At 43.3% G+C, this 12550-nt stretch overlaps 1 protein-coding gene across 2 annotated transcripts; it reads right to left on the reverse strand.

Moving 5' to 3' along the window:
- Window positions 1-406: 406 nt before the first annotated feature.
- Window positions 407-12246, reverse strand: prdm1b (PR domain containing 1b, with ZNF domain). 2 transcript variants are annotated; one of them, XM_044052978.1, is made up of 7 exons: window positions 12070-12246; window positions 11333-11640; window positions 7534-7653; window positions 5475-5715; window positions 2910-3838; window positions 2683-2811; window positions 407-2223 (listed from the first exon to the last, which is right to left on the reverse strand). In XM_044052978.1, the coding sequence occupies exons 2-7, from the start codon at window positions 11573-11575 to the stop codon at window positions 1648-1650; spliced, it is 2238 nt and encodes a 745-aa protein (XP_043908913.1). In that variant the 5' UTR covers window positions 11576-11640; window positions 12070-12246; the 3' UTR covers window positions 407-1647. The 2 variants fall into 2 exon arrangements, with proteins under 2 accessions (XP_043908913.1, XP_043908914.1); XM_044052979.1 differs by lacking the exons at window positions 7534-7653; window positions 11333-11640; window positions 12070-12246 and adding an exon at window positions 5990-6557.
- Window positions 12247-12550: the final 304 nt, after the last annotated feature.

Raw genomic sequence — 12550 nt, forward strand, 5'->3', positions numbered from 1 at the left:
AGTTTTTAGAACCTACCCAGTGTGTATTCTCCCTTCCACTATAAGGACTCTCCACTATTCCACTATTCTATATAACAAATTATTTTTAAAACACTAGTATTACATTGAAAAAGCAGGATTTATACCTACTACTAGTCCACTGTTTCGATTCATGTCCGATGAAAAAGGTTCAATTAGAATGGAACTTACACTTCCTTTTATGTGTAATTTGTCTGTAATGGGAGTTTTGGGAAATGAAACAAATAAAATATATTTGTTAAATTCTCTAAACACTAGCAGCCTAATCTATAACCAATATATTGTGTGTTTATAATCCACTAAACACACCTTTATAATGTACTTTGACTGCACTTTGACCCACAGGATCACACACACACACACACGAAAACAAGCATGAAACATCAGGTGTATAGAAACAATATCTTTAATATGCTACATCATGTGAATATAAAAGTATCATCAAAATAGTCTCTCACATATAAATTCTTAACACCTCGTAGCCTGTGTTGAACAATACACTACATACAAAAGGAAATAAACTACGACACAATGAAAGATGTCACTGACTTAGTAAAATACAATTCAAGAACAGTTTCTGCAGATTGATCTAGTTTGTTTGGTTTTTGAATTCCATCGCTACATGACATAAAATATGAACAAGAATGCTCCGGTTTTGCCTGTTTTTGTTGTTCAGTGCTCAACATGAGGTACCTGAATTAGCATTTGGTTTGATTTTTGCAAACATTTGCAGTAAAGCTTTGTATATGAGGAATGTAAGAAACATTTAAATGTGGCAAAGTGTAAAAGAAAAGCGGCACAGTTAATATTTTGTTTTTCTTTTTGGTTGTAGTTGGTTTTAGGTCAGCACAGTGATGCTCTGAGGTCTAACTGAGCTGTGAGCTGTGACTTAATCATCAAGAAATGATGTGTTTTGCTTGAATCGTTGTCTGGTAAATCCAGTTGAAAACTGGTGCTACACATTCATATTCTTCCATTGTAATTTTGGCAAATGCTTAGTCGACACTTTCAAGACACCTGATTTTCCCCCCTTTCCAATCATAAATAAATAAAACAGTAGAGGAGCAGAAAGGTGGTTTGTGCTAACACTGTGCTCTGTCTTTCACAATACGTCCACCCACACACACACACACACACACACACACACATATCCAGAGGCTTGACACAAAGTAAAATATTACACATTATACTAAGTAAAGACTTAGGTTCACGGCATTGTTCCTGAGTCCGTTTTCCTCGGAGATCCAAGCTCCTTGGTCTTGTCAACATAGAAAAAAAAACACTATGAGCAAAAACAAACTACGGTAAAAACTAAATAAATAGAGATTACTCAAATTTCAAATAAAAAAGGTAATAAGTTAAAGCACAAAAAGCAAACACTTCTCTACCTGAGTGAAAAGAGTTTTTCAAATACTTCACAGTTTAACACTGCCTTCCTCTTTTAATCATTTCAACTGAGTTTGAGGAGGAAGTACAATCATGAACACCCTTGCCCAGTCTTTGGATCGCTCTTCTTTTGGTGGGTTTATTCCCTGTTATGCCCCTAAATGAACAAAACTGGGAGGTTTTTTTTTGGCGACATCTATTTTCTTTGCTGATGATATGCTGTATGTTCTGTCTGTATATTTTTCACTGTCCTTCGGTCTTTGCTGTTGGCCGTCTATGCAGGTGAACAACACTGGCCCTCTCCTGATAGGCCAGTGAAGGGCTGTGGTGGGATGCAGGTAGTATGGTGTGGGTCGTGGGTTTTGCTGGTGCATTAATAGCAGCTGTCAGAGCTTTCATCAGCAGGGTGGCCTCCCTCTGGTCCTCCTTCCCCTCTCCCTCTAAGGTACGGGCCAACCAGCCCTCGACGGCCGCCTCCACCTGCGGCGCGGTCGCCGTCTCCGCGAGCGTGTCGGCCTCTTGGCTTGCATCAAACTGCTCCACCATCTCTTTCATGTGCACGTTGGCGGGCGCGTTGAAGTTTGCCGGGCAGCAGTTGCTCTGGTGGATGCGTAGGGAGAAGCGGTGGAAGAAGGCCTGGGCGCACAGCTGGCAGCGGTAGGGGCAGTCATGGCTGCTGTGGAGGCGGCGGTGTAGCTTGAGGTGGATGTACTGAGTGAACTTGGTGCCGCACAGCTTGCACTGGTAGGGTTTCTCTCCGGAGTGGAGGCGCAGGTGTGTTTTCAAGTTGCTGGTGCTGCTGAAGCGTTTGTGACACACCTGAAAAACATGAAACGAACAATGAAAGCCTCCGTGATGAACACTCACATGACTCTCAAACTAAACGGTTGTCATTGTCTTAAGGATCATTCTGGAAAAACTTGGCAGAGGAGTATGACAACATGTTGACGTTATTAATTGTATCGGGGTTGACCTTGTTTTTCCAGTTCTCCACAACTTTTATGTAACAACAGATTACATTTTCTTTCTTTGTAAGACCTGCTTTATCCAACAAAGCCCCTCACACCCACAGTCACCAAAAAGACAAAAGCATACCAAATGCTATCATATGTCAAAGAGGGTAGTGGCTCAACGAAAGTCGGGCTCTGGGTTACGAGAAAGGTATGTGAGTCAGAAAGACATTTATGTGTTCTGAGTGTGCAGAAGTGTGTTCCTTTGTGTTTGTCTCGCTCTTGATTGAGATCAGTAAACAGAGAGGAGAGATGGAAAACAACATACCTGACATTCGTGTGGCTTCTCTCCTGTGTGGACCAGGTGATGCTTCTGGAGGTGGGCCAGCTGAGTGAAGCTCTTTTTGCACAAGTTACACTGGAATGGTCTCTCCCCACTATGCACTCGGAGATGGACCTGCAGGTTAAAGGATCGTCCAAAGAATGTGATGAGAATTGGTTTAAAATGGTACATCACAGAGTCAGCATTACCAGAGAGAAGATTTGAAACACTACCTTGAGATTTGACAGCTGTCCGAAAGTCTTTAAGCAGATATTACATTCGTACTTGATCTTTCCATTCTGCTTCTTCAGTGGGTAGGGGAGAGATTTCTGGCCGGGGCTGTGGCGTGACGGCGTGTTGATTTTGGGTTTAGTCAGGCTCCGGTTCATGTCCTTGTCGCAGGTGGAGGGAGACTGCTCAGGAAGCTCATGCTGGTTGCTGAGTTTTGGGAGAGGGGAGAGCTCTGGAGTGGCTGGTGCACCACGTGGTGGAGACACGTTAGGCGTTAGTTCTTTCAGGCTTCCCTGTGGAGATGGAGGGTACGGGAGGGACACCGGGAGAACATTCGGTGAACCGATTGGGGGGTATGGGAGTCCATCTGTGCCCAGGTATCTGCTGTATCGGAGGGTTCCTCTTGAAGGCAGCATACCAGGGAAGGGAGGGGAGTATGACGGGAGGTGGAGGCGTGGATAGTGTGATCCATATGGGGGGAGAAGCTGGTATGGAGGTTGGACGGGTCTGGACTGGTGGTAAAGAGGGTAGGATGACACCAGACCCTCTCTGTGCCCGTAGAGGCCGTGGAGATGAAGTGGGAGATTTCGGTGAGGCGATGGCAGCACAGGGTTGTGCTCTGGTAGGTATGCGTGATTTAAGCCCAGGTTGGGTTCTCTGTGTTCGGTCTGCGAGGAGAAAATGATCCTCCGCTCCTGTGGATCCACGTCGGCCCGTTCCTCCTTCTCAACCTTCTTGCTGAAGTCCACGACGAGCTCGTCAGGTGTGTCGGGCGGCGTGTCTCTCTCTAGCATCTCCACGTCGATCTTCTCCTCCCCCTCTTCCTCCCTCTCCTCTTTCACTGCATCCATTGTCCGTTCTTGGAGCCACGTCTTCTGAGGTAGGTGCTTGGTGTACTCTGCCTCTTGCTCTTCGTCAGCACTCATGTATTCTGCGAGAGACAAGAAACAGTTTTTCTTGAGTATTTTGACTGCTTTCAGCTTCTCCCTTAAGGGGTCGCCACTGAACATTTCTTTTTGGTGATCCGCATATTGATTCGGCAAAGATTTCACTCCAGATGCCCTGATGAGAATATATAATTACCATCATTTTTTAGAATAGCTCAATGTAATTAAAAGAACAATTAAAAATACCACACAGACACACACACACACACACTCACTCACACAGACAGTCATCCACCCACGGGATACACTCCCTCTTATGGTAAATGATAGTAGTTTCAGTTTTGTCTTCACACATGAATCATACAGAATAGGTTTCTATCTCTCAGTCACAGTAGTGATTTACGTGTGGGAGAATTGAGTGTGTGTGGGAGTCTATGTGTCATGTTATAGTTGAGCAGTTGTGCGGCAACTTTCTGAGTATCATTAGTTGAAACTTCTGAGTATGGCTGTTTTACCGTATTGGCCACAGGAAAATGAGAATCATCTTTTTCTCCCCGCCCCTCATCTTTCTTTTTTTTGAAAAACCCTTTTGCTGGCCTCATCAGTTATATTCCAGACTAAATACTGTGTCAACACCTGCGAGAGCTCGGGTCATTTGTAGGAGCAAGCTACTAATTTGCATGCTGGTACGCCAGCTTCCTCCGGTGGAAAATCAGAAATATTACTAAAAGTGCAACCAAATGAAACAAATCAAAAGATAACAATAAATGGTACTTGGTATAAAAAGGTTTGAGAACCATAGTGGCTTACAGTACATTGGTAATTCAGTTCATGATGAAAAAAGTTTTTCTTTGCTAAATCACAGTTAGAGTAAATGCATTTGAAATAATTTGTCGCACTCTTAACTTGATCAGATTATCAAGGCCTGAGGACAAACACTGAGTACTTGGACACTGACATAAAAGCAGGAATGCTTTTATGATCCTTTCACGTTGACTAAACAATGTAATGATACCCCATCTGCATTAGTCATCTGGAGGACTGTAACTGGTGTATCCAGTTAGCTTGAATCACCAGACTCTGTGGAAGCAGACAATCATTCAGGATGATGACATGGCTTTTTATTCTTTTAATAGCTGATGACAAAGTGACTCAGGCAAGGACTTTAACCTATACTCCCATCGGTTTCCTGTTCCCCTTTAAATCTCATGCAATGGATTTGTTGGCCCAAGTCAAACCATGTCAAACCATGTCTCTTTAAACCACTTATCTGTCATGTTGTTCAAAGATAAGATCAGGTCCACTGTGTGTCGTCATAGAGAAACACGCGTAATATCCTGATGCAGGCTTTGTTCTGTGATTTTAGTCACAGCCACGATATCTTAATCTTCCATTTTAGTAGATCTATTGAGGAAATAAAACAAGTGGTTCTTGTGTGTGTGACATTATGCTGCCTCCACATCAAAAACAGCTGATAATCAGCTGGCCTTAACCCCTTCTCAGCCAGCAATGGTTAGCTCTGCTGCAGGGGAAAGGAGTTCACTAAACATGATGATTGTTGTGGATATACAGCAAAGAAAATCTCTACTTCTGCTCTTTTCTGTGCCTCAAGATATAAGTTTATCTCGTCTACTTTTAAGCCTGTGGCCAAAACCAATACATCATCCATCATCCACTCACTCTGTTTGATGTCGTCCTGTTGGCTGCAGAGCCTCTGGGCGAACTCCTGGCTGTACCACACCAGCAGCTCCTGCTTGGGCTCCACCGGTCGGATGGTGTAGAAATAGATGTCCCGGCCGTTCTGGCATGCCACCAGGTTCTGCTCGGCCAGAGAGCGGGCCGGGTTGACGTAACGCATCCAGTTGCTCCTGTGGACGTCATAGCCATCAAGGAAGTTCTGAAGCTGGCCCCTGCTGTAAATCTGCAAAGGATGGAAAAATTGGATTTTAAAACACATTGAACCATTCTATACTGATACTGTATTGTAAAGCAACCGATAGTATTTGGCCCTTCACTGTGATGGCAACATTAAAATATATTTTGAGTGGATCGTATTCGGCCTATGCTGCCAGTGCAGTGATTGGCAACATTTAAATACAACTGACATTAAAATACTAAATAAGATCCACTCAAAATATAGAAAAAAAATACATAATAATACTTTAAATAAGATAATAACAATAGAAAATCATCACCTCTGCCATGTACTCTTAAATATCCCGTATCTTTCTGACTTGCTCTGTGCCTTACAGCTCTGCTCTGTGTGTCATGAGAGTTCAACTTGTGTGTGTGTGTTTATGCATTAGCCTCACTATTTGAGACTGGAGGCGTGGAGGCGTGGAGGTGTGACCCGCCCACTAAACCACAGTCACTGCCTCTCCCTCTTTTCTTTTTATTTTCTCTTTCTGTGTCTGTGTACTCAGCCCCGTATAGTGTTATTGTTTCTGCCTGGTGTGATTCCCTCAAGAACGATGACTTTCATTCGCCCTCTCAGGACAAACTCAGTATATGTAACGACTTCTGAAACTCCGAATCAGAATACTTTGAAAACAAACAGCATGAAAGGGAAATGTACAGTAGGTGCTGGAAGCCTGACAGACAGGTTCTGGCAGGTAACCAACTGCATGTGCGTCCGCCCTGCGTGCACCTGTGTCACGGGTTCGATAAGGCAATTACTCCCAGGGATTGACAAGACTTTCGCTATTGCGGCAGGAACACCCCCTCGCACAGGTTTACAGGAAAGTAAAGCCGGAAGGAAAATACGTGATGGCAGCAAAAAAAAAAAAAAACTACGTCCTTAAGGCATTGACTCAGCAGAAAAAAAACTCCTGGGTGACACAAGCAAAGTCTGGATCAGAGAGAGAAAAGAAACAGGACACTTGGAAACTAAAAGGGGGACAGGAAAATGAGGACTGTGTGTGAGACCATGCACGTGTGTGTGTGTGTTCTTGTATATGTTACCTCTTTAGGACCTTTTCTGTCATAAACACTGACCCTGTCAGGACCAGTAGTCCAAAACCTGGTCCTAATGTTTCAGAACCTCATTTGAGATTAACTTTAGGGCTAGGATTTGAGTTGTGAGGATTAGGCATTAACTGGTTATGTTGAAGGTTGTCATGCAGGGTCCTAAGAAACCTGTGTGTGTGTGTTTGTATTTATATCGATGTGAGGTCAACAACATTAAAGGGCTTTTTTTGTCACAGCTTAAAAGGGCTGTTTATGAGTTCAGACTTTGTTTTAGGGTTAATTTTAGGTTAAGGGTTGGGATTAGTTAAGGCTTGTGCAAGGGAATGCATTATGTCTTTAAGTGTCCTCTCTATGAGTGCTGTACAAGAATGTGTGTGTGTGCGTTAAACAATAGCCCTTTCCTTTGTGTATGTGACACATTTCTTATAGGAGTGCCAGTAATGCTCTGACGAGTGTGTGAGAGTGAATCCATTGTTACATGCTTCCAGCGTTTGCAACTTCCTCTAAAATGTTCACCAAAACCACTGTGCGCAGTTTTTGCTTGCTTGCTGACGTATTTACGCAGACTTGATGTGAAACTTCTGTATCTGAGCAACCAGTGTCGCTTTTTAAAAAAAAAAAACGAATAATAGAGGAAGGTGAAAACCGCTCATAATAGTTGCTGCTCAGGCCATTTTCCTATTTACCTAGATGTGACACAACACTGGTGTAAATTAGTATATAGAATGAAATAGCGATCAGATTTATGCAGGGGTATGTTTATTTTCCTTACCCTCCAGAAGTATTTTCTGTTGGCCTGTGTGGGCACATTGTCTTTGGTGTAGATATCTCCTTGCAGGGGGCCAAAGCGTGTTCCCTGAGGGATGTACTCTTTGCTGAACACGCCATTCACCTGGAAAACAGGACAAACACATCAATAGGGTTATTTCCCCCATCTTTCTACTTATTTATATGGATGTGATGCATTTGATCCTTAGATCACTGTAAGACACAGATGCTGTTAAGTTTGTCCGTTGTTTACATCTTCGTCATGTTGACCCAGACCGTTCTCGCACACAAGGTGACCCACTTTCTTTCCACGCTAATGAGTTAAGCGAATGAAGAGCGTTACACTTTCTCTGACCTACTCCACTGATCTCTGACCTGCTGTCCTCATTAAACACCACACCTACACACTCACACACAGTGGGACCTGGTGTCCCTTGTTGTTTGTTTTGTGATCTTGTAAACATGCAGTAGTGCAACCTCTCATTCAGAAACCAGGTCTGGATCTCACAGTTCTTGTTAATTACAGGCTCCAAACTGCCTAATATTCTTTTATTTACTGTATATCACCACGTAAGGGTCACGAGGAGCCAATCCCAGCTGTTCACACCTACTGTAGAAGGAAACTGAAGAACCCAGAGAAAACCCAAGTGCACAGAACATGCAAAGTCTTTATGCTGTAAGGCAAGTGTTAGCCACTACTCCAAACTCTTCAAGCAGCCAATTACGGCCCTTTCTGGAAGAGCACAATATCCGCAAGGTTTTCCAATCTGGGTTTAAAACTCTGCACAGTACACAGTGGACCATGAGATCTTGAGCTCTCATTTAGAGCAGTGGGTGGGCATCAGGGCTGAAGCACTGAAGTGGCTCAGGTCTTACTTGACAGATCAAACTTGGGGTCCCACAGGGCTCAGTTTTGGGCCCTCTTCTTTTTTCTCGCTATCTTTTTTATCTATTATTTTAAATTTTAAATTTTATTTTAAGTTTAAACTGTTCTTTTTTATCGTTTGGGCTGACCGGGTTCTGGAGAGACTGGAATTTCGTTTGAACCTCATGTTCTAATGTGTGTTGGAATGACAATCAAGAATCTTGAATCTTGACAAATGAAGTTGGATTGAAGTGGATTGGGTCTTCATAAATGTTGCACTCTTTCGTTCATGTAGTGTTTTAAAAGTCAATGTGAAGTATTATTCTGAATGTGTTCAAAATCTTCTATATAGATCTCGCAATGAGTCACAATATCCCTGCAGCACTTTGTGTAAAGGCTTGCCCAAACATTCTTTTTAATTGGCTAAAGGGAATTTTTTTTTGTGACTGTGTCGTGCAGTTAATAGTAATGTCTACTCTTTTAGTGAAATTCATAAGAAACCTGCATACGTAAAAAATAATGAATCAATCATGATGTCCTACCTTTTATGTTAATGTCGTCTTTTTTACACAGAGCAGTTTTTATGATTCACACTTTGCGAGGGCTTGGGGTTGGGCCTCCCTCAATACACACACACTCACACACGCCATCAGGCAGCAGCATCTTGAGCTTTCTTGAGGAGCTTTCTGTTCAATCTGTCAATCCCCTCACACTCCCACCCCAAAACATAAACACACACTCTCTCCTCCTGCAATTGAAGAATTCAATTTCAAACTGACCTGTGTGTGTAGACCAGTGCGTAAAATACAAAAACAAAGAAGCTGAAGAACCCAATGTGGGCTTTTGGGCTTGGCTCATATGTAAATGCTAATCAGTTCATTAGAAGAACAACAGGTCAGTGAGCGGCAAAGGGCGTGTGTTTGGTGTGTGTCGAGCAGCCACCGAGGTGATTCCTGGGCGCGATGAGCCAGTGTGACAGGGACATTGTGCGTGGCTGGCGTTGCGTGACTAACGAATCGCTGTGGCCACTGCTGCTGCTGCTACTTAACCGCTCACTCCAGCCAGGTTGGTTGGAAGGAAGGGGGAAAACAGAGGGAGGGGGAGGGTGTTGAGGAAAGTAAGAAAGAAGGGTTTGTGTTGTTAAGTGCACCCACGCCATCACGCTCCATCCCTCCCACTCCCCAGTTCCTCATCTTTTCTTATATCCCCGTTGAAAAAGCTTGTGTGCCCACCACAGTGAAGCCTGATGCCTGGCTGGCTGCCTGTCCTTGAGGAAAGTTAATCATCTGGTTTTAACCTAAATCCCCCACACACACACATAACTCCCCCCAACACACACTTCTCACCAGCTTCACCCTCCCTCCCCGTCCATGCCTTCCACCGAAACCCGTTGCTAACGCCCCATCTGCCACGTGCCTCGCATCCTACAAATAGACCAAGTGTGTCTTTCTTATTTCTTTCTTTTGTTTACCTTTATTTAACCAGGAAGTCCCTTAAGATTGAAATCTCCAACATGTTGAACCATCAACAAGTTCTAGATTTACTCAAAAGAACAAATAAGGTCAACAAATACAAAAACTACAACAATTTTGGAATCAAAAGGACAGTTTTCAGATGTGTAGTTTTCCCATAAATGTTGTTACACTTATAATGTAAGGATGTTAAGTTACTGTATCTTCTTGATAAAACAAAAATCAGCCAGAACTATAAAACAGGTGACTGGTTTTTAAAACATAAAAACCAGTCACCTGTTTTATTGTGGCAAATTGTACCCATGTATAGACACGTGTGTGACCGCATCTGGACTTTTTACTCATCTATAAACTCACCTTGTGTGAAAATTCCCTTCCTTCTGAGCCATACAATGATAATGTATGATGTTAGGGCGACAACATGCCCACAAGTCAGGAGCAGCTGTGTTTCACACGCTTTAAGGGAAATGAATTTCCCAGCTCTGGCGACAGCGAGTCAAGGATTCATGTGATGCCATCTTCAGGAAACCACTGAGTTGTCAAAGGAGTGTTTACCGGCAGCTGTATGAGCATGTGCTTTTTGTTTTCTTGTTTCCTTTTTTTTTTTTATCTTTATGATCACATATAGTACAGACACAAGGGCTCAGGATTGGAATTGAGCCCTCGATGTGAATTGATGACCATAATTAGCAGGCTTTTCTTATCTTGCAGCAGTATTTGGGGGCAGGGAGATAAGAGTGTAAGAGTTAGAGAGGAAGAGCGGCAGAAAGTGTCGCCTGGGTCGGCGCATTAAAGACGAAGGGGACAAGATAGAAAGTAGGATTTTCTCTAAATATTTACTCTAGCTATGGTGCTTTTAATTTCCCTTTGAAAGTCTTCCTTTGACACATGATTGCAGTGGCTAACATGTCCAGACACATGTCTGATGTTTTTATTGCGGCGCAATTGCTGACAGCTGACTGACTGATACGGGATCATGACGTAACGCTCTGATTCACCTGAGTGGAAAAGGGTGTAGGAGTTAAAGAGAAAGAGTAAATAGACCTGAGGGAAGTCTTGATGAGATTAGATCACCTGGAAGACGGCAAGTGCGTGGGTATGTGTTTACATCGTGACTAAGAGTTTTTGGGCACGTGGAATAAATATGTGGAATAAAATCATGGTTATTCATGTATGGAACAAACAAAATGGCCCCCTGACCTCAAGCTGCCAGTGGCCTCATGTACACACACACACACACACACACACACCGTACTGTATTTGTGAAGAACACATTAGTCAGCAGATCTTTTGTTCCTCGTAAACCGATGCAGATGGTCCCCCAACAGAATGTTACGTAAGACATAATTGTTATTCTTCTAGTATAATGTATTAATCTCACAATCGTGCCGCTGTCTTCATGACAGAAAAACGTACTCATCCAATAACTCTGTTGATGTGCAATTTCAAGTAAATCAATAACTGACCTCATTGTCTGTGCCGTAGTCGAATGTGAGGTTGCGTGGAATGGAGGTCATGGCTTTGGGCAAACTGAAACTGGGGTCCGACACCTGGTCTGGCACAATGTAGGTGCAGTTGAGGGCGAAGTCCACCTCCCTCCACCCGCTCATGTCTCCTGGTGCTTTATCCAGCTTCATGTTGACGATATGCCGTATATTTTCAGGCGATGTCTTCCAACGTGTTTGGTTTGGTTTGAGTTGCTTTGGCATAAACGTACTTTGGTTAAGGTTTGGATAAGTCCCTTGTCTTAGTTGTGGTGGTTGACGCTCAAGATCTGGGTAAAGGAGGAGAGAAAAAAGTGTTGTAGTCCTTCCCCAAAAAACTGTTGCATTGCATTCGTCCTATTGAAGAACTGAGACAGTGAAATATGAGAGCATCTTTTTTGTGTCTGTGTCTTTACACACTATGACTGTAATACAATATTTATACTATTTAATTAATTAATTAATTTTGGCCTAAAACAATCCTCAGACTACTTCCAAGATTCACTTCCATTCTTTACACCTGTTGCCGGTCATTAATGATTCAAGCAGCCACTTCCATTCATGAAGAACCAAAGTTCATTGACACTGTTCTTGGCCATTCAGTTTAGCCAGCTATTTCATAAAGGGTCAATAGGTCAGCCAGCCCTTTCCTGCCCCTTCTCCATCAGTTATCTGTCCATGACTTTTCTATGCTGGTAAAAATGAAATAAAGTACTTACTTTTACATGTGTCTTTGGCTGGAGGATCCTCATTTCTTTGGCTATGTCATCCCTTAATTGTTTTCTCCTCGATCCTCTCTCTTTTGTCTTCAGAGTTTGATTCCCATCAGTTAGACCCTTTGGGATATCCGCGCTCTCTGCAGCAACTCTGTTGTCACCAGAAACTCATGAGCTTGGACTGCGCCAAGCTTTTTTAGCTCAGCACCGCGGCCAATCGCGAGCCGCCGTGGTCACGTGACCGAGCCATCTGACACACAACTGTTGGCTTCGGACAACAACACAAGTGACGTATACACTTGGCCGGGCAAGTGCTGCTGCTGTTGTGATGAGCGCTTACACAAATACATACACTCGTCCCGTGCGCACACAAAGAAGACATGTTAATGAATGAATAAAGGGAGAGCAGATGGCTGGCCTGTTGCCACTGAAAAACACACTCGGAGACTTTTGCTTGGTTTGGCACTTAATGAGCAATCTGCTG

This window comes from Solea senegalensis, linkage group LG20, assembly GCF_019176455.1.
Source record: "Solea senegalensis isolate Sse05_10M linkage group LG20, IFAPA_SoseM_1, whole genome shotgun sequence".
In the NCBI taxonomy this organism is placed as follows: domain Eukaryota; kingdom Metazoa; phylum Chordata; class Actinopteri; order Pleuronectiformes; family Soleidae; genus Solea; species Solea senegalensis.

Coding starts and splice junctions, on each gene's coding strand:
- prdm1b (XM_044052978.1), bottom strand. CDS start 11,575: ATGCCAAAGCAACTCAAACCAAACCAAACACGTTGGAAGACATCGCCT. Junction 7,654..11,332: donor ACTACGGCACAGACAATGAG/GTCAGTTATTGA, acceptor CCTGTTTTCCAG/GTGAATGGCGTGTTCAGCAA. Junction 5,716..7,533: donor ACAGAAAATACTTCTGGAGG/GTAAGGAAAATA, acceptor CATCCTTTGCAG/ATTTACAGCAGGGGCCAGCT.